Source organism: Aythya ferina (genome assembly GCF_964211825.1).
Source record: "Aythya ferina genome assembly, chromosome: 23".
NCBI classification, from domain to species: Eukaryota; Metazoa; Chordata; class Aves; order Anseriformes; family Anatidae; genus Aythya; species Aythya ferina.
The window spans coordinates 3,199,813-3,223,441 of NC_140321.1; the positions used below are offsets into that span (position 1 = coordinate 3,199,813).

At 53.1% G+C, this 23,629-nt stretch overlaps 2 protein-coding genes and 1 gene segment (V, D, J or C); all 3 read left to right on the forward strand.

Annotated features, from left to right (window-relative positions):
- The window catches only part of LOC311423015 (uncharacterized protein), a 219,465-nt gene that overhangs the window by 70,292 nt on the left and 125,544 nt on the right, over positions 1-23,629 (forward strand). The gene's annotated exons all lie outside the window — the stretch shown is intronic.
- Positions 1-23,629, forward strand: part of LOC311423019 (T cell receptor delta constant-like) — a 97,035-nt gene that overhangs the window by 15,359 nt on the left and 58,047 nt on the right.
- On the forward strand, positions 6,966-14,571 carry LOC311423034 (uncharacterized protein). Of its 3 annotated transcripts, XM_084496632.1 has the most exons (4): positions 6,966-7,116; positions 9,982-10,129; positions 11,696-11,764; positions 12,623-14,571. In XM_084496632.1, the coding sequence occupies exons 1-4, from the start codon at positions 7,059-7,061 to the stop codon at positions 12,759-12,761; spliced, it is 414 nt and encodes a 137-aa protein (XP_084352758.1). In that variant the 5' UTR covers positions 6,966-7,058; the 3' UTR covers positions 12,762-14,571. The 3 variants fall into 3 exon arrangements, 1 of the variants encoding a protein (XP_084352758.1); XR_014685558.1 differs by lacking the exon at positions 11,696-11,764; XR_014685559.1 differs by lacking the exons at positions 9,982-10,129; positions 11,696-11,764; positions 12,623-14,571 and adding an exon at positions 7,379-9,055.

The window sequence follows — 23,629 nt, forward strand, 5'->3', positions numbered from 1 at the left end:
CTCACACCTGTCTATAAAGGCCTGCTAGCATTGTCTCAGAAATGCATCGCAAAGGAGACAGATTCCCATCCAACCCATGTCAGGCTGGTTCTCCTGAAGGCAAAGTGCAGCTGTCGCTCCTTCCTGTGAGGGATTTCACAGCATAGGGATCACACGGTGACGAGGGTAAAATGATCTCCCTGTGCACCAGAGGGATGCTCAGCTTAGTGGGTGTCTCATCCAAGCTGAGCTCTCTTGTTCAAACACATCAGCAGCTCCCACCCACTGTTTGTTTTTGTTTTTGTTTCATGCCAAAGACATTCATCAAGATCATCAAGATCCCAGGTTTATATTACCACTAACAGACTCCTTGTGCATTCAGAGTAATTAATTATGAATAGGGCAATTAAGACACCAGTGTTCATTGGAATGACCAGGCATATAACTTGAGTTAGTCACTCCAGGGTAATGGTCCATATATTCTTCACAAAAAAAAAATGTTCATCTGTGAACTGTCTTCTTCTCCCCTTTCCTGCTGAGTGAGCAAGTAATTTTCTGAGTTTTATTCTTCTTTTCTTTTCAGCTGAGGCTGAAGACAGAGCCCATGTACAGCAGGGTACAATTCTGCATACATTCTGGCTTGGCTCTGTCTCACCAACAATGTTCCTTTTTTTTTTTTTTTTTTTTTTTTTTCTGGGAATAGAGCCATTAGAGCTGAGTGATCACTAGTGATCTTCGGCTTGTCCTCCTCCTTTCTCAGCGGTGGCTGCAGGCAGAGCCTAAGTGCAGCAGGAGCCATCAACAGAGACTACTAGCACATCGCCCCGCACATCAACATCACCTGCTCACACCCCAGCATACAGTCTAACAAGTATGGTAGTATTTTGGCAGAGGTCCTGATCCAGCTTTGGTCAGAACCAGAGTCTCTGTGGCTCTGCTTTGTTCCCAGCTTTTGCCACAGCTATCTGATGGTCCACAGACCTTCATCTTCCACCTCTTTGCAGAGCTGCCAAAGAGCAGGCAAAACCCTAATGCCTGATCACTAAGCTGAGTATCCTTCCCTGTTCTACAGATGATCAAATGATGATCCTCCCACCACCCAGCCAGCATGAAGTCAGCTTTTTGTAAAGTAAAAACACAGAGAAAATCTTAAGAAAGCACAGTAAAACTAAGAAATGCTCAATCAAGCAATAGAAACCATTGGGTTTGTTTCTTTGTTTGTTTGTTTTTGGTGTGTGCATACAAAATGAGAGGATCTATATGTTAATAAAAGGTGTTCCCACTCCTGAGATCCAGGAGACGGCAATAGATGAGATGAAGTCGAACATGGAGATGGAGATGAAGATGAAAATGAACATGAAGATGGGTAGGTTCTGCTTGGTGTCTGTTAGCACTGGGGGCCCAAAGGCAATTTGATTTGGTCAGTCCTGAGCTCAGGTAGGACTCAGCATTACCCGTGGCAACAAGAAACTGCTCTTGCCCCATCTCTCCTGCTGTGCTTGGGAAGAAAACCCTCCCAGCTTCTTTCATGTGATTGGAGCAGCTGTAAAAGTGACCTATCCCCGATGGGAAAAATACCGTTAGAAAATGTTTGCTAAAATACTGACAGAAGAAAATGCACATCAGCCTGAGAACTGCCAGGTCGGTGAACAAGCAACATCCTTGAGAAGCGCAGCTGGCCTCTTTGTAGTGCAGCTGCATACCTGTAAACTAGAGACATCCTGAAGATACCATCAATAAGCGCAAAACCAAGGAACTGTAAAAACAACTTCTCTGAAAAAGTGAAAATTGTCTGGAAAAAGGAGAAGACATCCTGAGAAGTTAGGAACTGGCAACTGCTATTGTGTATTTTACCTGAAAGGAAATAAAAAAGTCTGAGAGTCTGAGAAAGTAATTTGTCATCTTCTGAGAAAGTAATCGTCATCTGTAGGTTGTCTCAGATGAAAAATAGAAATTAGAAGCACCTACTGGCTGTTCTAAGAGGTGGTTTCCTACAATCTTTTATATCTCTGTGAGGTAAGGATGACTCATTTTCTATGCAAAATGGAGCTCCTCTATCTAACAAATTCCCATGCTACACAAACTTGTATTTCTCCTACAAGATTTCCTAAAGAAATCAAACCCTAACTGGGGATACTTGACTGACTCCAAACTCCATGTCATGGACCTTCAAAGTGAGACTTCATTATTTATTTAGCCCCACTTCTGGGCCTTTTTCTGGGTGTCAATATTTTCTGAGATTGATTGTCTGTATTGACCTATTTCTATACACTCGCAGCTCAAGTAACCCTTTAGATCATGACATCAGGGAAGAGGGTGTCCCCTGTGCCCGCCACCTCCCACTTCTCCCCTTTCCTCCCATGAGGTAGTATGGGCCTGGACTGGGGCCCTTCTAATCCCCACAGGCCCCCCATGAGGGGTAGGACAGCCTGGGGCTCAAGCATGAGACAGTGGCACTGGGAGAATGTGACTTCCCATGTTGACTCACAACAAACCAGGTCCAAGCCCCCTGTGGCACCATGATTTATATTTATAAACCAAGCAAAACTCTCTTTTGTCTTCACCCTTGTGGCAACCCCCATGGATAAGAACAGCCACACACCAACTACCCTGGAAGGTTGTGTGTACACATGGCTGTAAGACTATAAAGGGGTGATTTGGTGTTCCCCTCTCTTTCCCCTACCATGTTCACAACTAAAGGGGCAAAAGACACCTCTTCCTAGATAGAGTAGCCAATGGCCGTTGCAGACAGTGGCCAGTGCGGATCTCTACTGATACTTACTCTTACATTACTCCTTGCTCAGCACCCGTCTCAATCACTCCCTCACAGGGCTGCCCCGCGCCCCGCCCCGCGGCCGCCTCCTCGTCCGCCGAAGGGGCCGCGGCCCCGCGGGGGGCGGTGTGGGCCGGGCCTGGGCGGGCGGAGCGGTGGGCGCTGCCCCGGCGAGGGCCCGACTTGTGGTGCGGGCAGGAGCGGCCCGAGCTTGGCCCCGCTCTGCTCCTGTCCGCCTCCCGCCGGGCGCGGCAGGGCCCGATGGCGGGCGGGCTGGGGCCGCGGCTGCTGGCCTTGGCCTTGGCCTTGGGGCCGGCAGGTGAGCGGCGGGCGGGGAGGGCAGCGGGGCGGGTCCGGTGTGTGCGGGAGAGGGAGGCTGTCGCGGTCGGGGATGCTTTGGGAACATCCCCGTCTGAGCCCCGAGGAGGGCAGTCGGGGCAGTGCCCCTGGCCAGGGGCTTTGTGTGGAGCAAGCGGGTTGGCGTTTCTGTCTGTGCTGGGCTGGGGTTGCCAGGTCTTCTGGAGAGCATCCTCCCTCCATTGGCACACGCATCCCCACTCCTTGTGCTCTCCTTCTGCAGGCGTTTGGGCTCTATTGAAGCTGGTGGAGTCTGGTGGAGATCCGCGAGCACCTGGAGACTCCGTGCATCTCTCCTGCCAGGGATCTGGATTCAACTTCGGTTCATTTGCTGTGTGGTGGTACCGTCTGACACCCAGTGGCAGTCTAGAGTGGGTGTCCTACATCAGCACTAGCTCTTCATATATTAAATTTGGCCCAGTTGTGGAGGGCAGAGCCAATGTCTCCCGGGACAACTCTCAGGCAAAAGCATCTCTGTACCTGCATACCCTGTGCCCCCAGGACTCAGCCTGCTACTTTTGTGCCATTCCCACAGGGACAGGAAATCCAGTAGATCGTTAACACAAACATCTTGTTCAGATCCCAGCCCAGGCTGTGTTAGCTGAAGAAACTGAGCTTGCCAGGCACCCTGGGAGCACTGTCAGTGAGCCCAACCTTCTCTTAACACCCCAGACTTTCTGCTGTCCATGATGCACAGAAGTCCTTTCACACCTCACTTCTTTCCTCATCAAACAGTCCAAGGATAGGCAACACCTCTTCACATCGTCAATCCCTCTTTCTGTACAACCCACAATGGGTTGCTTCACAAAATTCAGAAAAGTTGTTGCTGCAAGCCTGTTCTGGCTTTTGTTGTGTTTATGGGATTCTTCCAATTCCTGCCCATAACCTTTCCCCTGTCACGTTCACAACTGTCAGAGCTCAGGATAACGTCACAACCTGTAAGCTTGTGTGTGTCTGAAGATCACAACAGTGGGATAGTAAGATTCTATAATATGCAAGGTCACAGAGATTGATGTCGTTTTTTTTTTTTTTTTTTAAGATGATTATTTGCAAGTAATAACAAATTCCTACTGTAAAGCAAGTGTATACTTATGATCTTACTGATGTTGGGGTGTTGGTTGATGCTTGCCTGAACATGAGTCTGCAGTGTGCCCAGGTGGCTAAGAAGGCCAAAAGCATCCTGACTTGTATCCAGAACAGTGTAGCCAGCAGGACAGGGGAGGTGATTGTCCCCCTGTACTCTGCTCTGGTGAGGCCACACCATGAGTATTGTGTTCAGTTTTGGGCCCCTCACTACAAGAAAGACATCAAGGCCCTGGAGCATGTCCAGAGAAGGGCTACGAAGCTGGTGAAAGGCCTGGAACACAACTCTTACAAGGAGCAGCTGAGGGAACTGAGGTTGTTTAGTCTGGAGAAGAGGACGCTTAGGGCAGACCTTATTGCTCTCTACAACTCATGAAAGGAAATTGTGGGGAGCTGGGGGTTGGCCTCTTCTCACAGGTAACTAGCAATAGGACAAGAGGGAATGGCCTCAAGTTGTGCCAGGGGTGGTTTAGGTTAGAAATTCTGAGAAATTTCTCAGAGTAGTCAAGCATTGGAATGGGTTGCCCAGGGAAGTGGTGCTGTCACCATTCCAGAGGGTGTTTAAGGAAATGTTGAACGTAATGCTTAGGGACATGGCTTAGTGGGTGATACTGGTGGTAGGGGGATGGTCAGACCAGATGATCTTGGAGGTCTTTTCCAACCTAAATGGTTCTATTATTACTTACTTAAATGCATGTCTATGACATTTGGAGTGTTTTCGATACAATACTCACCATATTGCTACCAGGATTGGAGCTAATCGAGGTGGGAAAGTCTCTCTTCATGAATGATCCATGGTCTGGAGTCTGGAGGCTGCCAGGTATGCCTAGCTAGGGTTCAGTCCATCTGGTACTTCTTGGAGGGGAGCTTGTGGAAGAAGCTCCAGTTTCAGGTAGACTGTGACTTATTTTTATATCATTAGAGACATAAGGGGGCATAAGTCACCACTTCTCAGAGCAACCAATGGCTGTTGCTGACTTCTGCTTTCCCACTGGAACGGCCAGCAGCCAATAATAATTTCTGCTTTCTCAGACTGATTTTTACTTTGTCAGCTGGTTAGTTCATTGTCACAGTTGGTTTTGTTCTGTGCTCATCAAGGGTATCTTGGTCTCCCAGCTGTGCTTGCCAAGAATGCAGTCCCAGGTGCACTCATCAAGGATGGTCCTCTGGGTTCCTAGGCTAGCACCTGCATGCAAGCAGACATCCTTTGTGTCTGTATTTTTCCACAGGTCACCACTGTGGCTGCTCCATCTGGTAGTCCCAAGAGGGGCGGCCCCAGTCCCATGGGCACTGCAGCATGAACATCCTGTAAGGACAAGGATAAGGACGTGAACCAGGATGGCAGCACATGGACAGAGCAGCCTGAGATGTACTTTTGTTTCCTGTGGGAGTTTGGGCCTGTGCTATGGACAGAAGTGTAGATCTCATGCTCTCTGCTTGGCAGGGACAGAGAGAATTTTCCCCACCATGTGGGAGCTACCTGTTCAATGGCTCTTTCCCAATGGGAAAAGCTCATGTTCTTCAGGGTGGGGGTAGGGGGAGGGGGAAGGGGTTGTGGAGAGAGAGGAATGCCATTTCTCCCTCCTCCCACTCATTTTTGTTGTCAGGACTCTCCTCTGCCTATCTTCATGGAAGGCACTGAACCCATGGTTGGGTGGGCCGGGTCTGCCCACAAGCTCCCATGCCATGAAGACACTGGTGAGAGAGAAGCACAGTGTGAAGTCTTAGAGCTCTCTGAAGGGTTGAAGTGTGCTGAACAGAATCAAATATGAGGAGAGATGTCCCGCCAGCAGACCGTGCTCTTACACTGTTATTATGGCTTTTCTGTCATGGGGGCAATAACAGCCTCAGGACTGACAGGTGGATAATACTTCTGAGGAAAATCTCTGAGACCTGGAAAAGTTTGGAAGTGACTTCCAGGTTCTTACACATCTGTTGGTAGGGCAGACATGGAGTGTTCACTCCCTGTCTCATATACAGCCTGAGCGCAGCAATGCGCATCTCCTAACATATCTGGGTTATTCACCATACAGCTGCATAAGTCTACAGACACTTGGGGGACACACCCCAGCATTTTGGCATTCTAGGAAGTTTTTCTGGGATTTCTCCTTGATGGTGCCTTGTGGAACCTTCTGGGCTACATGCAAGTGCTGAAGGTGGTTCTGCTTAAGCCTCCTTTTGTGGATGTTGTGAAGCCTCCCTGCCACATCACCCCATGCTCTTTACTCAGCACCTGTGTTAGTCACTTCCTCACAGGGCTGCTGGCTCCTCTCTCCCTCCACCGTAGTGCCTGCTCTACAGCCCTCTACTGGAGGTCCACCTATCAGCAACAAACACTTTGCTTCATGCCCTGGCTGTCTCCCTCTATCTCCTTCCCTGACAGTAATGTCAGTGCTCAGGCTGTGATGGGAGCAAGAGCTCCTGAGTACGGCTGTTTGCAGCTGCAGGACGGCAGGGATGAGGCTCTCACTGGTGGCTCTCGTGGCCACAGCAGGCAGCGAGCGGCCGAGCAGCTTTCCGTGTGGCTGCGGCGCAGCACTGCCGGTTCCCTCCTGCCGGGCTGCACGGGGTTCGAGGCCGGGGCAGCGCCGGGAAGGCAGGGCCAGGAGGCTCCCTCCCTGCCTCCGGCTGCCGGGGCGCCGCGCTCCTCCGCTGCCCGCCGAGCTGCCCCGCGCCCCGCCCCGCGGCCGCCTCCTCGTCCGCCGAAGGGGCCGCGGCCCCGCGGGGGGCGGTGTGGGCCGAGCCTGGGCGGGCGGAGCGGTGGGCGCTGCCCCGGCGAGGGCCCGACTTGTGGTGCGGGCAGGAGCGGCCCGAGCTTGGCCCCGCTCTGCTCCTGTCCGCCTCCCGCCGGGCGCGGCAGGGCCCGATGGCGGGCGGGCTGGGGCCGCGGCTGCTGGCCTTGGCCTTGGCCTTGGGGCCGGCAGGTGAGCGGCGGGCGGGGAGGCCAGCGGGGCCGTGTCCTGTGTGTGCGGGAGAGGGAGGCTGTCGCGGTTGGGGAGGCTTTGGGAACATCCCCGTCTGAGTCCCGAGGAGGGCAGTCGGGGCAGTGCCCCTGGCGAGGGGCTTTCTTGCTCATTAGTGTGTTGGCGACTGTGCCTGTGCTGGCCTGGGGTTGTTGGTCCTTCTGGTTAGCATCCTCTTCTTTCTGTGTGCACACACTACCCCACTCCATGTGCTCTGCTGCAGGTGTGTGGGCTCAGTGGAAGTTGGTGGAGTCTGGTGGTGGTCTGCGGACACCTGGAGACTCCGTGCAGCTCTCCTGCAAGGGATCCGGATTCAGATTCCAAGATCATTCTGTCTGGTGGTACCGTCAGGCACCTGGTGGAAGCCTCGAATGGGTGTCCTACATTAACTTTGATGTTAGAACAACAAAATATGGCAAAGCAGTGGAGGGCCGAGTCACAGCCTCCAAGGACAATTCCCAGTCCAAAGCTTATCTGTCCCTGCGTGCCCTTCTACCCCAGGACTCAGCCCACTACTTTTGTGCAGTTCCCACAAGGACAGGAAACCCAGCTGAGCTTAAACACAAACCTGCTCCCAGGGTCCTTTTCCTTTTCTACATGTATTGCTGCCACAGAGAACTTCAGAGAAATTCAGCTAAGCTTTAGCAGAAACCTACTCCCTTGCCTTTCCTATGTGCATTGCTGCCACAGAGAACAAGGAGGGGCAACAGAACCATATTTCCTTGCTGAAGAGGGCAGAGAACTGCCTTCAGCTCAGCCCTTTCTCACTTTGCCCGTCGGGGCACATGGGATCAACAGCAGTGTCAGGGGCAAATGGCCTGGTCAGCTGCAGCAAGAAGAGCTGCACAGGCTTCCTCATGAGAGGAAGTGCCGAGTGCTGCTCTTGAGTCCTAACAACCCCATTCAATAGGATTTTGGGGAATAACAATCTCATTCAGTCTTGTGGAAGAGTGGATGGAAAGTGTCCTGACAGAAAAGGAGGACCTGAGGGTTTAGTTTGACAGCCAGCTGAACAAGAGCCAGCAGTGTGTCCTGTGGCCAAGAAGGCCAATGGCATCCTGACCTGCATCAGAAACAGTGTGGCCATCAGGACTGGGGAAGTGCTTGTCCTGCTTAAGCCCTAGTTTGATGATTTTGTGAATCCTTCCTATCACATCACCCCACGCCTTCTGCTCAGCAGCTGCATCAGTCACTCCCTCACAGGGCTTCTGGTTATTCTCTCCTTTCCCCCCTTCTTTATAGTTTAACGTCCTCCTCGGGAGGTCTGCCATCCCCTCAGTAAGAACGTCTTTGCCACGCTGTGTGAGTCTGGGGTAGCGTGAGCAGGCCAGGGCCTGAAGCCTCTGGCTGCTGGGGTGACATGCTCCTCTCCAACCTGCTTCCTGCTCCATGCCCACCTCCTTCTCCACCAAACAGGTCACAGGCCTGTGGTAAGCAGGATGGACACTCAGTGGTATGTTATTTTTTTATCCTATGCATGACAGGATTTGTTAGGTAAGGTTGATGGTTGGACTTGATGATCTTACAGGTCTTTTCTAGCCTTAATGATTCTACAGTTCTGTGATTTCCATGCACGTCACCAGCTGGGGATGCAGGCTACTTGTTAATGACTATAGCATCTCATGATACCAGCATGCACACAGGTCCAAATTCCTGCGTGATACACCAGTAGAGGGGTGTCCAGGGATTCTTTCAGACTGTGTGACTACTCAAGCAATCCCTCATTACAAGTCAGCCATATCCTGGTTTTGGCCAGGATAGAGTTATTTTTCCATCCAAGCATCTGGTAGGGAGTCGTGTTTTGGACCTATGATGAGAATAATGTCGATAACACACTGATGTTGTAGTAGTTGCAGAGCATTCATTAAAAGAAAGAAAGAAAGAAAGAAAGAAAGAAAGAAAGAAAGAAAGAAAGAAAGAAAGAAAGAAAGGAGTGGTTTTGTTGGTTTTGTTGCTGTTGTTGTTGTGTATTTTGTTTTTTAGTTCTATGCAGCTTCTGGAGAGATATTTACAATTTATGCACTTTTTAAGGCTTTACTCCAAATAAGACACGTGCATGAGGCAACCCTCCAATATCAGTTTCTCCCGGAATGCACTGAAAATATGTGAGACAGACCAGGTTGAATTGTGACTTTGCTAGTTAGCCTCAGTGGAATCCCTCCTGAGGTGTGGGTTGTTGGTCCACCGGGCAGCTGACGGTGAGGCCAGGGCCAGGAGGCTCCCTCCCTGCCTCCGGCTGCCGGGGCGCCGCGCTCCTCCGCTGCCCGCCGAGCTGCCCCGCGCCCCGCCCCGCGGCCGCCTCCTCGTCCGCCGAAGGGGCCGCGGCCCCGCGGGGGGCGGTGTGGGCCGGGCCTGGGCGGGCGGAGCGGTGGGCGCTGCCCCGGCGAGGGCCCGACTTGTGGTGCGGGCAGGAGCGGCCCGAGCTTGGCCCCGCTCTGCTCCTGTCCGCCTCCCGCCGGGCGCGGCAGGGCCCGATGGCGGGCGGGCTGGGGCCGCGGCTGCTGGCCTTGGCCTTGGCCTTGGGACCGGCAGGTGAGCGGCGGGCGGGGAGGGCAGCGGGGCCGGGGCCGGGGCTGGGGCCGGGGCCGGGGCCGTGTCCTGTGTGTGCGGGAGAGGGAGGCTGTCGCGGTCGGGGAGGCTTTGGGAACATCCCCGTCTGAGTCCCGAGGAGGGCAGTCGGGGCAGTGCCCCTGGACACGGGCTTTCTAGGGAGCACCGGGGTTGGTCACTCAGGTTGTGCTGTGCTGTAGTCGCAGGAGCTTCTAGAAAGCATCCTTCCTCTCCATGGGCACACACTGCCCCAATCCCTGTGCTCTCCTTCTGCAGGTGTTTGGACTCAGTTGAGTCTGGTGGAGTCTGGTGGAAGTCAGCGAGCACCTGGAGACTCCGTGCATCTCTCCTGCCAGGGATCTGGATTCACCTTTGGAAGTTATCATGTCTTGTGGTACCGTCAGGCACCCAGTGGCAGTCTAGAGTGGGTTTCCTTTATTAACTATGATGGTAGGATACGAGAATATGACAAAGCAGTGGAGGGCCGAGCCACAGCCTCCCGGGACAATTCCCAGTCCAAGTCTTCTCTGTCCCTGCGTGCCTTGGTACCCCAGGACTCTGCTCACTACTTCTGTGCAGTTCGCACAGGGACAGGAAACCCAGCTGAGCTTAAACACAAACCTGCTCCCAGGGTCCCTTCCCTTTTCTAAATGTGTTGCTGCCACCAAGAGCTGGGAGGAGAAGCAGAACCATATTGTTCTCAACCCTTTCCCACTTTGCCTGTCGGGGCACATGGCATCAACAGCAGTGTCAGGGGCAAAAGGCCAGGTCAGCTGGAGTGCAGCAAGAAGTGCTGCACAGGCATCCTCATGAGAGGAAGTGCTGAGTGTTACTCTTGGGCCCAAACAACCCCGTTCTGTGGGATTGATGGATGTAACAATCCCATTCAGGCTTGTGGAACTGTGAATGGAAAGTGTCTTGGCCAAAGAGGTCCTGAGGGTTTTGTTTGACAGTCAGATGAACATGAGCCCGAAGTGTGCCCATGCAGCCAAGAAGGCCAATCTCATCAGAAACAGTGAGGCCATCAGGAGTTGGGAAGTAATGGTCCTTTGGTATGTGGCTCTGGTGACAACACATCTCTGATATTGTGTTCGTTTTGGTCCCCTCACTACAAGGAGGTGTGCTGGGTCTGGCTGGCATGCTAACTCTCCTTGCAGCAGCCCATACAGTGCTGTGCCCTGCACTTGTAGCCAGAAGAGCACTGGTGTCATACCAGCTTTTCGTTTATTGTTGCCCACTACTGGCACAGCATCAGGACTCCCTCCAACCCCCCAGGAGCCAGCAGACTGGGGGTGTGTAAGTGATTGGGAGGGGACATCACTGGGGCAGCTGACCTAAATCGACCAAAGGTCTATTCCATGCCATATGATGTCACTCTGAGCAATAAATGTGGGAAAGGTGAAGGAGAGGTGGGGGGCCTCGTTGTGGAAGGGTGTGCTCTCCCAAACAACCACTATGTGTATTGAGGCCACGCTTCCCAGGATGTGGCTGAATGTTGCTCGTTGATGGGAAGTAGAGAGTAACTGCTTTTCTCTCTCTATGCTTCCGTGCAGCCTTTGCCTTTTATTTTTTTCCCCCTTCTTATTTTTGCATTTACTTATATCATCCTTATGTCAAATCTTGAGCCCTTTGTGTTGTTTGTTGTCCCCATTTTTCTTTGAGGAGGTGGAGTGAGAGAGCGGCTGTGGTCAACTCGGCTGTCCACCCAAGTAAAACGACCACAGAAGGATATTGAGTTGCTTGAGTATGTGCAAAGAGCAAGAAAGCTGGTGAGGGGACTAGAAAGCAAGTGTTCTCATCAGCAGCCGAGGGAACTGATTTTTTTTTAGTGTAGAGAAAAGCAGGCTGAGGGGAGACCTGATCATTCTCTGCAGCTGTCTGAGAGAAGGTTGCAGCAAGGAGGTGTCGTTCTCCATGTTTCTATGATTCCATGGTTAAACACTGGACAGCTTTTCCTTCTGATCCTAAATGTGACTATTTTCTTGTGCAGAAGGGATGAACTGCTGAATTTGTTTGCTGTGGAGGAAGCACTAGTTTCCCGGGAGGTCAATGAGTCTGAGTGAGTTAGAGATGATTTATCGTGTGTCTCGCCAGGGTATCGATTCCGAGGCAGTCGTGTTCTGCAGCGGAGCAGGGGATTGCGGCTTGCAGTTGGATTTCTTCATGGAGGCCACTCAGTTTTCCGCATCCAGGCTGCTCGGGTCATCCGAGGGAACGACCAGGCTCGTGCCGGGGCGCCGCGCTCCTCCGCTCCCTCACAGGGCTGCCCCGCGCCCCGCCCCGCGGCCGCCTCCTCGTCCGCCGAAGGGGCCGCGGCCCCGCGGGGGGCGGTGTGGGCCGGGCCCTGGCGGGCGGAGCGGTGGGCGCTGCCCCGGCGAGGGCCCGACTTGTGGTGCGGGCAGGAGCGGCCCGAGCTTGGCCCCGCTCTGCTCCTGTCCGCCTCCCGCCGGGCGCGGCAGGGCCCGATGGCGGGCGGGCTGGGGCCGCGGCTGCTGGCCTTGGCCTTGGCCTTGGGACCGGCAGGTGAGCGGCGGGCGGGGAGAGCAGCGGGGCTGGGCGGGGTTGGGGCTGGGGCTTAAACTTGAGTCGGGTCTGGGACGGGGGTTGGCCGTGACCGACGTGGCGCGTCTCCTGGTGCTGCCCCACCTGGCGCACTGGAGCCTGGCGCTCGCCGTCGTTGTCAGCTAGGGTCCGGTGTGTGGGGAGAGGGAGGCTGTCGGGGTCGGGGGTGCATTGGGAGCAGCCCCATCTGAGCCAACAGGAGGGCAGTTGGGGCAGTGCCGCTGGCCAGGGGCCTTGTGTGGAGCAAGTGGGTTGGCATTTCTGTCTATGCTAGGCTGGCATTGCTGGGGCTTCTGGAGGGCACCTTCCTTCCGTGGGCACACGCATCTCTACTCCCTGTGATCTCTTTCTACAGGTGTTTGGGCTCAGTTGATTGTGGTGGAGTCTGGCGGAGGTCTGCGAGCAGCTGGAGATTCCGTGCAGCTCTCCTGCCAGGGATCTGGATTCATCCTTGGAACTTACGATGTCTGGTGGTACCGTCAGGCACCTGGTGAAAGTCTCGAGTGGATGTCCTACCTTAACTATGTTGGTAGCACTGTAGAATATAGCAAAGCAGTGGAGGGTCGAGCCAGTGTCTCCCGGGACAATTCCCAGTCCAAAGCTTATCTGTCCCTGCGTGCCCTTCTACCCCAGGACTCAGCCCACTACTTCTGTGCAGTTCCCACAGGGACAGGAAATCCAGCTGAGCTTTAACACAAACCTGCTGCCAGGGCCCCTCGCCTTCTCTAAGTGTGACACTGCCACAGAGAACAGAGAGGAGCAGCAGAACTGTATTAAGCTTTTGAAGAGTGCGGAGTAGTGCCTTGAGATCAGAACTTTCCCAGATTGCCTGCAGAGGCACATAAAATCAGCAGCAGTGTCAGGGGAAAATGGCCAGGTCAGGTGGAGTGCAGCAAGAAGAGCTGCAAAGGCTTCCTCATGAAAGGAAGTGCCAAGTGCTGATCTTGTGTCCTAACAACCCCATTCAGTAGAGATTGACAGATGTAACAATCCCATTCAGGCTTGGGGAAGAGTGGATAGAATGTGTCCTGACAGAAAATGAGGACCTGAGGGTTTTGTTTGACAGCCAGCTGAACATGAGCCATCAGTGTGTCCTGTGGCCAAGAAGGCCAATGGCATCCTGACCTGCATCAGAAACTGTGGCCATCAGGACTAGGGAAGTGCTTGTCCTGCTTAAGCCCCATTTTGATGATTTTGTGAATCCTTCCTATCACATCACCCCATGCCTTTTGCTCAGTGGCTGCATCAGTCGCTCCCTCACAGGGCTTCTGGTTATTCTCTCCTTTCCCCCCTTCTTTATAGTTTAAAGCCCTCCTCAGGAGGTCTGCCATCCCCTCAGTAGGAACGTCTTTGCCATGCTGTGTGAGACTTGGGCAGCGTAAGGCAGCCAGGGCTAGAAGCCTGTGGCTGCTGGTGTGACACACTCCACCCCACTGCTCCCTGCCCCATGCTCACCTCTTCCTCCACCAAGGAATCCTCAGGCCTGTGAGAAGCAGGATGGACACTCCGTGGTATGTTACTTTTTTAACCTATGCATGACAGGATTTGTTAGGTAAGGTTGATGGTTGGACTTGATGATCTTACAGGTCTTTTCTAGCCTTAATGATTCTATGGTTCTGTGATTTCCGTGCACGTCACCAGCTGGGGATGCAGGCTGATTGTGAATGACTATAGCATCTCATGATACCAGCATGCACACAGGTCCGCATTCCTCTTGATCTCTGTCTACAGCAAAAATTCCTTTTCCTACACCTTATGGAAGGCTGCCATGTGTGGGTGTGCAGCCCACCACCTCCTGGGACAGTTTCTAGGTGTTGAAATATATTGTCCTGCATGTTTTGCATCCCTGGGACTGCACTTGCTACTTCTATGCTGCCTCTGTGGGGACAGAAAGCTGAAGTGTTCCCTGACATGAGACTCCTACTGGGTCTTCTCACCCTCTCCATGTTCACTCACATGCTCCAGCAAAGGGGCGAGTCAGGATGTGGGCTGGGACAGACTGCAGGTTTGGCCTGTGCTGCCAGAGCTTGATGCACCAGTAGAGGGGTGTCCAGGGATTCTCTCAGATAGTGGGACTACTCAAGAAATCCGTCATTACAAGTGAGCCAGAATGCTGGTTTTGTCTAGGATAGAGTTAATTTTCCTCCAAGTGCCTGGTAGGGTGCTGTGTTTTGGACTCAAGGTGAAAATAATTTTGATAACACACTGATGTTGTAATTGCTGCAGAGCAGTGCTTACAAGAAAGAAATAAAGGATTTTGTTTGTTTGTTTGTTTCTTTTGTTGTTGTTGTTATTGTTGTTGTAGTTGTGTTTCTTCATTTTTAGTTTGGTACAGCTTCCAGAGATATTTACAATTTATTGATTTTTTAAGGCCTTAATCCAAATAGGATATGTGCATGAGTCAACCCTCCAATATCACTTTCTCCCGGAATGCACTCAAAATATTTGAGACACACCAAGTTGAATTGTGACTTTTCTTCTAGTTAGCCTCAGGGGCATTTCTTCTGATGTGTTGGTTATTGGTCCACCGGCCAGCTGACGGTGAGGATAAGAGAGGGAGTTAGGAGAAGCTTATCAAGTAGCGATAGAGCATTGACGGCTTTAAAGTAGGATGGTAGTTAGTGTCTTTGCTACCTATTGTGCATTGTGATAATTAACTAAAGCAAGAAGCCTTGTGCCCCTTACCAAGGTCAGTCTCTTAATAAGAGTGTGAGCCTATCTTAAGAAACTGTTAGAAACTGGTGCTGCGAATGGACAAGAGCCAAGCAGCAACTGATTCTGCACAAAGACAAGAGGTCAACTAGCGGTGAGGAGGAAGAGTCATCAGTCTTCATCACCACGACCCCCGATGACCACCACCAGATTACACTACACAAGCGCGGATGGGAGGAGTTTATGGAAATGACTCGTTGGAACTAGTTTTAATACGAAGCGGGGACAGGTTATGAATACTTATGGGCGTATTGTGAAACTTCATGCATAGGTAACTCTTTACTGCATATAAGCAAGGGAAGTTGCGGTGTCAGGTGAGCACGTTTCTGACGGGACTACTCCCCGTGCTGCCCAGCGCTGAATAAACATACCTACGTTACAATCTTACTGATTGTGGAGTCAGTTTTGTTCAAGTCAAGGGCAGGGCCAGGAGGCTCCCTCCCTGCCTCCGGCTGCCGGGGCGCCGCGCTCCTCCGCTCCCTCACAGGGCTGCCCCGCGCCCCGCCCCGCGGCCGCCTCCTCGTCCGCCGAAGGGGCCGCGGCCCCGCGGGGGGCGGTGTGGGCCGGGCCTGGGCGGGCGGAGCGGTGGGCGCTGCCCCGGCGAGGGCCCGACTTGTGGTGCGGGCAGGAGCGGCCCGAGCTTGGCCCCGCTCTGCTCCTGTCCGCCTCCCGCCGGGCGCGGCAGGGCCCGATGGCGGGCGGGCTGGGGCCGCGGCTGCTGGCCTTGGCCTTGGCCTTGGGGCCAGCAGGTGAGCGGCGGGCGGGGAGGACAGCGGGGCTGGGGCCGTGTCCGGTGTGTGCGGGAGAGGGAGGCTGTCGCGATCGGGAAGGCTTTGGGAGCAGCCCCGTCTGAGCCCCGAGGAGGGCAGTCGGGGCAGTGCACCTGGTGAGTGGCTTTCTCAAGAGTAAGGGGATTAGCAGCTGAGGCTGTGCTGGTCTCGCGTTGGTGGGCCTTCTGGTTAGCATCCTCTTCTTTCTGTGTTCTCACTGCCTCACTCCATGTGCTCTCCTACAGGCGTGTGGGCACTGTGGAGGTTGGTGGAGTCTGGTGGAGGTGTGCAAACACCTGGGAACTCCGTGAATCTCTCCTGCCAGGGATCTGGATTCAACTTAAGTTTATTTGCTATACAGTGGTACCGTCTAGCACCCGGTGGCAGTCTTGACTGGGTGTCTTACGTCAGCATGCCATCTGGTACTAAAAAGCAATATGGGGCTGCAGTACAAGGTCGAGCCACAGCCTCCCGGGACAATTCACGGGCCGAATCATCTCTGTCCCTCCAGCATCTGCATGTGGGGGACTCAGCCCGCTATTTCTGTGCTGCTCACACAGGGACAGGAAATATAGCAGAGCTTTAACAAAAACCCTTTCCCTTGGCATTGTGAAAACTGTGAGCTGCAGGGCTGGTTTGGGCTGTGTCAGCTGTAGGCTACTCCCATGGAGCAAGGGTGCATCACTGTATACCACAGATGGCCCTGTCCTTTCTGCAAGAGCTCTTTTCTCTTAATCACTTCTTTATTTCTCCAAAGTCCCCAAAACCCATAATGTAATATGAGGAGGATATTCAGCATATTTCTAGTCACCAAACCAGCTTGCGTAGTTTAGCTGCCTTCAGCCCCTCTCTGCCTGCCTTTGGTCTCCTTCTTCACTTGGGCTTTAGAAAAGATGTTGCCTATTTCCATTGTTACTTCCCTCCGTGACCCGTCCCTGTGCCATTTCCATGAGCTGGAAAAGGAAAAGCAGTTGTGTGAAGAGCTGTGCTGTGACTCCAGTTGTGTTTCAGGGCAGTAAGATCCAAGTAATGAAGTCTGCATTGAGGGGTTCAGCACAGTACACAGAAACCCTGCAATGCACTTACAGGTTCAACGCTTCTTACATTTACATGGCCTGTCACCAACAGCATTGCAGTTGGCAGTACTTGCTCCAGACAAGGGCCAAGGAGGCTACTACAGCCCTAGGCCTGTACAGTTGCTGCAGAGAATGGGATTGCTGAATCTCCTGCAGTGTGCCCAAGGTCTTTCTCTAGGAGATACTCCATAGAAGACAGTACAGGAGGGGTTGGGAGAGTCCCTTGTTGCTCAAAAATCTTCTCTCCCACCCTAGCCTCAGGCTATGGCTCATACTAATTGCACTGCAAGTACCCAAGAGGCAGCAAGCAGCTACAGTGTACCTGTCCAGAGGAAGAGGCTAAGCTCTCATGAAATTACAAGCAAAATCTCTTTGACAGTGGGCTATGAAGAACAACAGATATGCCTGTGCATGTCAGCCCTCACAGAAAATCCACACACTTTGTCCTGTAGGCAAATTCTGTTGTTGATAGAATAGAAAGAAGGGATGCCACCCAAAATGACCTGGACAAGCTTGAGAAGTGGGCACACATGAACCTAATGAGGTTCCACAAGTCTAAGTGTAAGGTGCTGCACCTGGGCTGGGGCAGTCCCAGACATGAGTACAGACTGGATGAAGAACTCCTAGAGAGCAGCCCTACTGAGAAGGACTTGGGGGTTCTTCTGGAATAAAAGCTTGACGTGAGCCAGAATTGTGTGCTTGCATCCTAGAAGGCCAACTGCATCCTGGGCTGCAGTAATAGAGGACTGTCCATCAGATCAAGGGAGATGATTGTCTCCTTCTAATCTGTCCTTGTGATGCCCCACTTGGGGTAGTGTGTCCAGGTCTGGAGCCCCCAGCACAAGAAGGATGTTGATCTGTTAGAGCAGGTCCAGAGGAGTGCCACAAATGTGATCATGGGGCTGGAGCACGTCTCATATGAAAAAAGGCTGAGAGATTTGGGGCTGTTCAGCCTACAGAAGCAAAGGCTCCTGGGTGACCCCATTACAACATTTCAGTATTTGCAGGGCATTTATAGAAGGGATGGAGAGCAACTCTTTGCTCGTTTGGATGTTGACAGGATGAGGGGGAATCGTTTTAAACTAAAAGAGGAGACATTTAGATGAGAGGTTATGGGGGCTCAGGTGGTGTACCACCATTTTCACTCAGAGGGTGGTGAGGCACTGCAAGATGGTGCCCAGAGAGGTTGTGGATGCCCCACCCCTGGAGGTGTTCAACACCAAGTTGGATGAAGCCCTGATCAACCTGATCTATTGGGTGGCATCCCTGCCTAAGGCAGGGGGTTGGAACTAAATGGTTTTTGGTGTCCCTTCTATCCCAAGCCATTCTATGACTATATTAAATTAGCATATAACCGAGTATGAAAATCCTGCAAATTGAAGCATTGTGCTAAGGTGTTGTTTGGTCATTTTAACCTGTCTTACAGGTAAACCTTTGAAGAACCAGAATTTGGAAAGGCAATAACCAGAATGAGTGCAAATATCTCTCTATTTTTTTTTTTCCGTAGTACATGACCTGCCAGTTTCAAGCAGCAATGATTTACATGTGTGACTGTTTGCGTACAGGAGGGGTGGTGCTCATCTTCTGTGTGGGAGGAGGGCTATGTATAAAAAGGTTAGAGAATACATTGTGGAAGTCTCTAATATCTCGGAAAATTGTCCCATGGGAAGTCTGAGTCATGGCTCACTGGAAAGCAAGGGTAATAGGAGGGGCAGTGCTGACCTTATTTTAAAAAATAGCAATGTCTTCTGCTTTGTGAAAGAACCTGTAAAGTGGACTAACATTACAAAGAGTCCCAAGCCCCCAGTGGTTCCAAAACCTAAGAACAATGTTTAGCTGTCTTCAATACTGTGATGTGACTGAGCTGTCAGCACAGAGGTGATGCAGAAGCAGGTCACCCCTGAGGATCAATCGGTTGTGCTGGAGTTAGACCAAAAGTACAGGATCCATCAGGCCACAGATGCCCCATGTTGCAGTGCCTGGGGAGATACTGCTATGAAAGACGTACCAGTGGACATGCCTATGTGGAGCGGAGAAGGCTTCTCCTTTCAGTCCGGAGAAGATGTGGCTCGGTCTGCTTAGTGGAGGCCTCTCTCCCGCTCCCTGAAAGGAAGTTGTGGGGAGCTGTGGGCCGGCCTGTTCTCGCTGATAAGGAGCGATAGGACAAGAGCCCCTCTCTGCTCCTGTCCGCTTCAAGCTGGGTGCGGCAGGGCCCGATGGCGGGCGGGCTGGGGCCGCGGCTGCTGGCCTTGGCCTTGGCTTTGGGGCCGGCAGGTGAGCGGCGGGCAGGGAGGGCAGTGGGGCCGGGGTGAGGTTGGGGCTGGGGCTGAAGTTGGAGTCGGGGCTGGGCCGGCGGGTGGCCGTGACCAACATGGAGCGTCTCTTCATGCCGCCCTACCTGGCGCAATGGAGCCCTGCGTTCGCCGTCGTTGTCAGCTAGGGTCCGGTGTGTGCGAGAGTGGGAGGCTGTCCTGGTCGGGGAGGCTTTGGGAGCAGCCCCGTCTGAGCCCCGAGGACAGCAGTCGGGGCAGTGGGGTTTGTGTGGAGCAAGGGGCTTGGCGTTTTTTTCTGTGCTGGGCTGGCGTTGCTGGGGCTTCTGGTGGGCATCTTCCTTCCTTGGGCACACGCATCCCTACTCCCTGTGATCTCTTTCTACAGGTGTTTGGGCTGAATTGAAGATCGTGGAGTCTGGCGGAGGTCTGCGAGCAGCTGGAAACTCCTTGCAGTTCTCCTGCCAGGGATCTGGACTCAGTTTCGAGTATTATGATGTCTGGTGGTACCGTCAGGCACGCGCTGGAAGTCTAGAGTGGGTGTCCTACATCAACTATCAGGGTAGAATAACAAAATATGGCAAAGCAGTGGAGGGCCGAGCCAGTGTCTCCCGGGACAATTCCCAGTCCAAGTCTTCTCTGTCCCTGAGCTCCCTGGAACCCCAGGACTCAGCCCACTACTTCTGTGCAGTTACCACAGAGACAGGAAATCCAGCTGAGCTTTAACACAAACCTAGTGCCAGGGCCCCTCACCTTCTCTAAGTGTGACACTGCCACAGAGAACAGAGAGGAGCAGCAGAACTGTATTCAGCTTCTGAAGAGTGCAGAGTATTGCCTTCAGCTCAGCACTTTCCCACATTGCCTGTATGGGCACATAAAATCAGCAGCAGTGTCAGGGGCAAATGGCCTGGTTAGGTGGAGTGCAGCAAGAAGAGCTGCAAAGGCTTCCTCATGAGAGGAAGTGCCGAGTGCTGCTGTTGGGTCCTAACAACCCCATTCTGTGGGATTGATGGACGTAACAATCCCATTCAGGCTTGGGGAAGAGTGGATGGAAAATGTCCTGACAGAAAAGGAGGACCTGAGGGTTTTGTTTGACAGCCAGCTGAACAAGAGCCAGCAGTGTGTCCTGTGGCCAAGAAGGCCAATGGCATCCTGACCTGCATCAGAAACAGTGTGGCCATCAGGACTAGGGAAGTGCTTGTCCTGCTTAAGCCCCATTTTGATGATTTTGTGAATCCTTCCTATCACATCACCCCATGCCTTTTGCTCAGCGGCTGTATCAGTCGCTCCCTCACAGGGCTTCTGGTTATTCTCTCCTTTCCCCCCTTCTTTATAGTTTAAAGCCCTCCTCAGGAGGTCTGCCATCCCCTCAGTAGGAACGTCTTTGCCATGCTGTGTGAGACTTGGGCAGCGTAAGGCAGCCAGGGCTAGAAGCCTGTGGCTGCTGGTGTGACACACTCCTCCCCACTGCTTCCTGCCTCATGCTCACCTCTTCCTCCACTAAGGAATCCTCAGGCCTGTGAGAAGCAGGATGGACACTCCATGGTATGTTATTTTTTATCCTATGCATGACAGGATTTGTTAGGTAAGGTTGATGGTTGGACTTGATGATCTTACAGGTCTTTTCTAGCCTTAATGATTCTACAGTTCTGTGATTTCCATGCATGTCGCCAGCTGGGGATACAGGCTACTTGTCAATGACTATAGCATCTCATGACACCAGCATGCACACAGGTCCACATTCCTCCTGGTCTCTCAAGAACAAACATTCCTTTTCCTACATCTTATGGAAGGCTGCCATGTGTGGGTGTGCCACCACCTCCTGGGACAGTTTCTAGGTGTTGAAATAGATTGTCCTTCATGCCCTGCATCCACAGGACTCCACTTGCTACTTCTGTGCTGCCCCTATGGGGACAGAAAGCTGAGGTGTTCCCTGAAACGAACCTCCTACTGGGGCTTCTCACCCTCTCCATGGTCACTCACATGCTCCAGCAAAGGGGCGAGTCAGGATGTGGGCTGGGACAGACTGCAGCTGTGGCCTGTGCTGCCAGAGCATGATGCACCAGTAGAGGGGAGTCCGGGGATTCTCTCAGATAGTGGGACTACTCAAGAAATCCCTCACTACAAGTGAGCCAGAATGCTGGTTTTGTCTAGGATAGAGTTAATTTTCCTCCAAGTGTCTGGTAGGGTGCTGTGTTCTGTACTTAGGGTGAAAATAATGTTGATAACACACTGATGTTATAATTGCTGCAGAGCAGTGCTTAACACTAAGCCAAGGACTTTTCAGCTTCTCACACTCTCCTGCCAGTGGCCAGGTTGGGGATGCAGTAGGAGCTCTGAGGGGACAGAACCAGGAGAGCTGACCCGAACCTGCCAAAGGGATATTCCATACCACAGGACATTCCGCTGACCAATTAATATGGGGTGGCTGACGGGGATGGGGACACTGGCTGCTCGGGGATAGGTTGGGCATCAGTCAGCGGGTGGTGAGCAATTGCATTCTGCATCACTTTTGTATGTACTCTTAATAGTAGTACTATCATTGTCATCATCATTATTGTTATTATCTTCCCTTTTCTATTCCATTAAACGGTCTCCAGGTCCACCCACAAGCTTTCAGTTTAATTTTTTTTTGATTTTATCCCCCATCCCAGAGAGGGAAGAATGAGTATGATTGAACGGCTATGTTTTTACATCTGCACTGATCTAGTATGTTCTATTTAGAATTTACTGATTCTTTAAGGCCTTAATATAAATAACACATGCATGAGTTACCCCTCCAGTATCACTATCCCCCGGAACGTGCTCAAATTGCTCAAGATGCACCAGGTTGAATTGTGACTTTTCTGCCATTTAGCCTCATGGGCATCCCTTCTGATGAGTGGGTTGTTGGTCCACAGGCCAGCTGATGGTGAGTCTGAGTCTGCACTGAGAGCATGTGGCTCCTCCTCTGCTTTCTCCTGCTCCATATGCTCATCATTTTCAATCCAATTGAAATCATATTGAGCTTGCACTCAGTTTATGTTCCAATTAGTTGCTAGCACACTTCGTCATCTGGGAGTTTGTACAATACTTGCATTCTTCTGCTCCCCTTTCTCTCTGTTTGCAGGAGACTGTGGTGTCCCTGCTGGTTCAGTAAGATGTATTGGAGCTCGGGGGTGAAACCAGCAGGTGTCGTGTCCTGTCATGGTGCAGCATTGGTCAAGCTGCAATGTTTCATGACTTAAGCCGAGACGAACCCATGAAGTCTGTGCTTTGAGGACACTGCAAATGGAGTTCTCTCATGAAAAGACTTTCCATCCTTAGCCCTAACTTTGCCTATGACACTTGGAGACGTACCCCAGCATGCCTTCTGCTTAGAAAGGGCTTGTGGGATTTCTCCTTGATGGTGCCTTGTGGGACCTTCTGAGCTACATGCAAGTGCTGAATGTAGTTCTGCTTAAGCCTCCTTTTGTGGGTGTTGTGAAACCTCCCTGCCACATCACCCCATGCCTAGTCACTCTGTCACAGGGCTGCTGGCTCCTCTCTCCCCCCACCATAGTTCCTGCTCTAGATCCCTACACCTGAGGTCCACCTATCTGCAACAAACGCTTTGCTCTGCTTCAGGCCGTGGCTGCCTCCTCTATCTCCTTCCCTGACAGTAATGTCAGTGCTCGGGCTGCAATGGGAGCAAGAGCTCCTGAGCACGGGAGCTTCCAGCTGCAAGAGGGCAGAGGTGAGGCTCTCATTGCCGGCTCCCATTGCCACAGCAGGCAGCGAGCGGCCGAGCACCTTTTCCGTGTGGCTCCGGCGTGGCACTGCCGGGCTGCTCAAGGCTCGAGGCCGGGGCAGCGCCGGGAGGGCAGGGCCAGGAGGCTCCCTCCCTGCCTCCGGCTGCCGGGGCGCCGCGCTCCTCCGCTCCCTCACAGGGCTGCCCCGCGCCCCGCCCCGCGGCCGCCTCCTCGTCCGCCGAAGGGGCCGCGGCCCCGCGGGGGGCGGTGTGGGCCGGGCCTGGGCGGGCGGAGCGGTGGGCGCTGCCCCGGCGAGGGCCCGACTTGTGGTGCGGGCAGGAGCGGCCCGAGCTTGGCCCCGCTCTGCTCCTGTCCGCCTCCCGCCGGGCGCGGCAGGGCCCGATGGCGGGCGGGCTGGGGCCGCGGCTGCTGGCCTTGGCCTTGGCCTTGGGGCCGGCAGGTGAGCGGCGGGCGGGGAGGGCAGATTGGTAGGGGTCCGTGTCCAGTGTGTGCGGGAGAGGGAGGCTGTCGCGGTCGGGGAGGCTTTGGGAGCAGCCTTGTCTGAGCCCCGAGGAGGGCAGTCGGGGCAGTGCCCCTGGCCAGGGGCTTTGTGTGGAGCAAGCGGGTTGGCGTTTCTGTCTGTGCTGGTCTGGAGTTGCTGTACCTTCTGGAGAGGATCTTCCATCCGTGGGCACATGCATCCCTACTCCCTGTGATGTCTTTCTTCAGGCATTTGGGCTGAATTAAAGCTGGTGGAGTCTGGTGGTGGTCTGCGAGCACCTGGGGACTCCGTGCAGCTCTCCTGCCAGGGATCTGGATTCAAC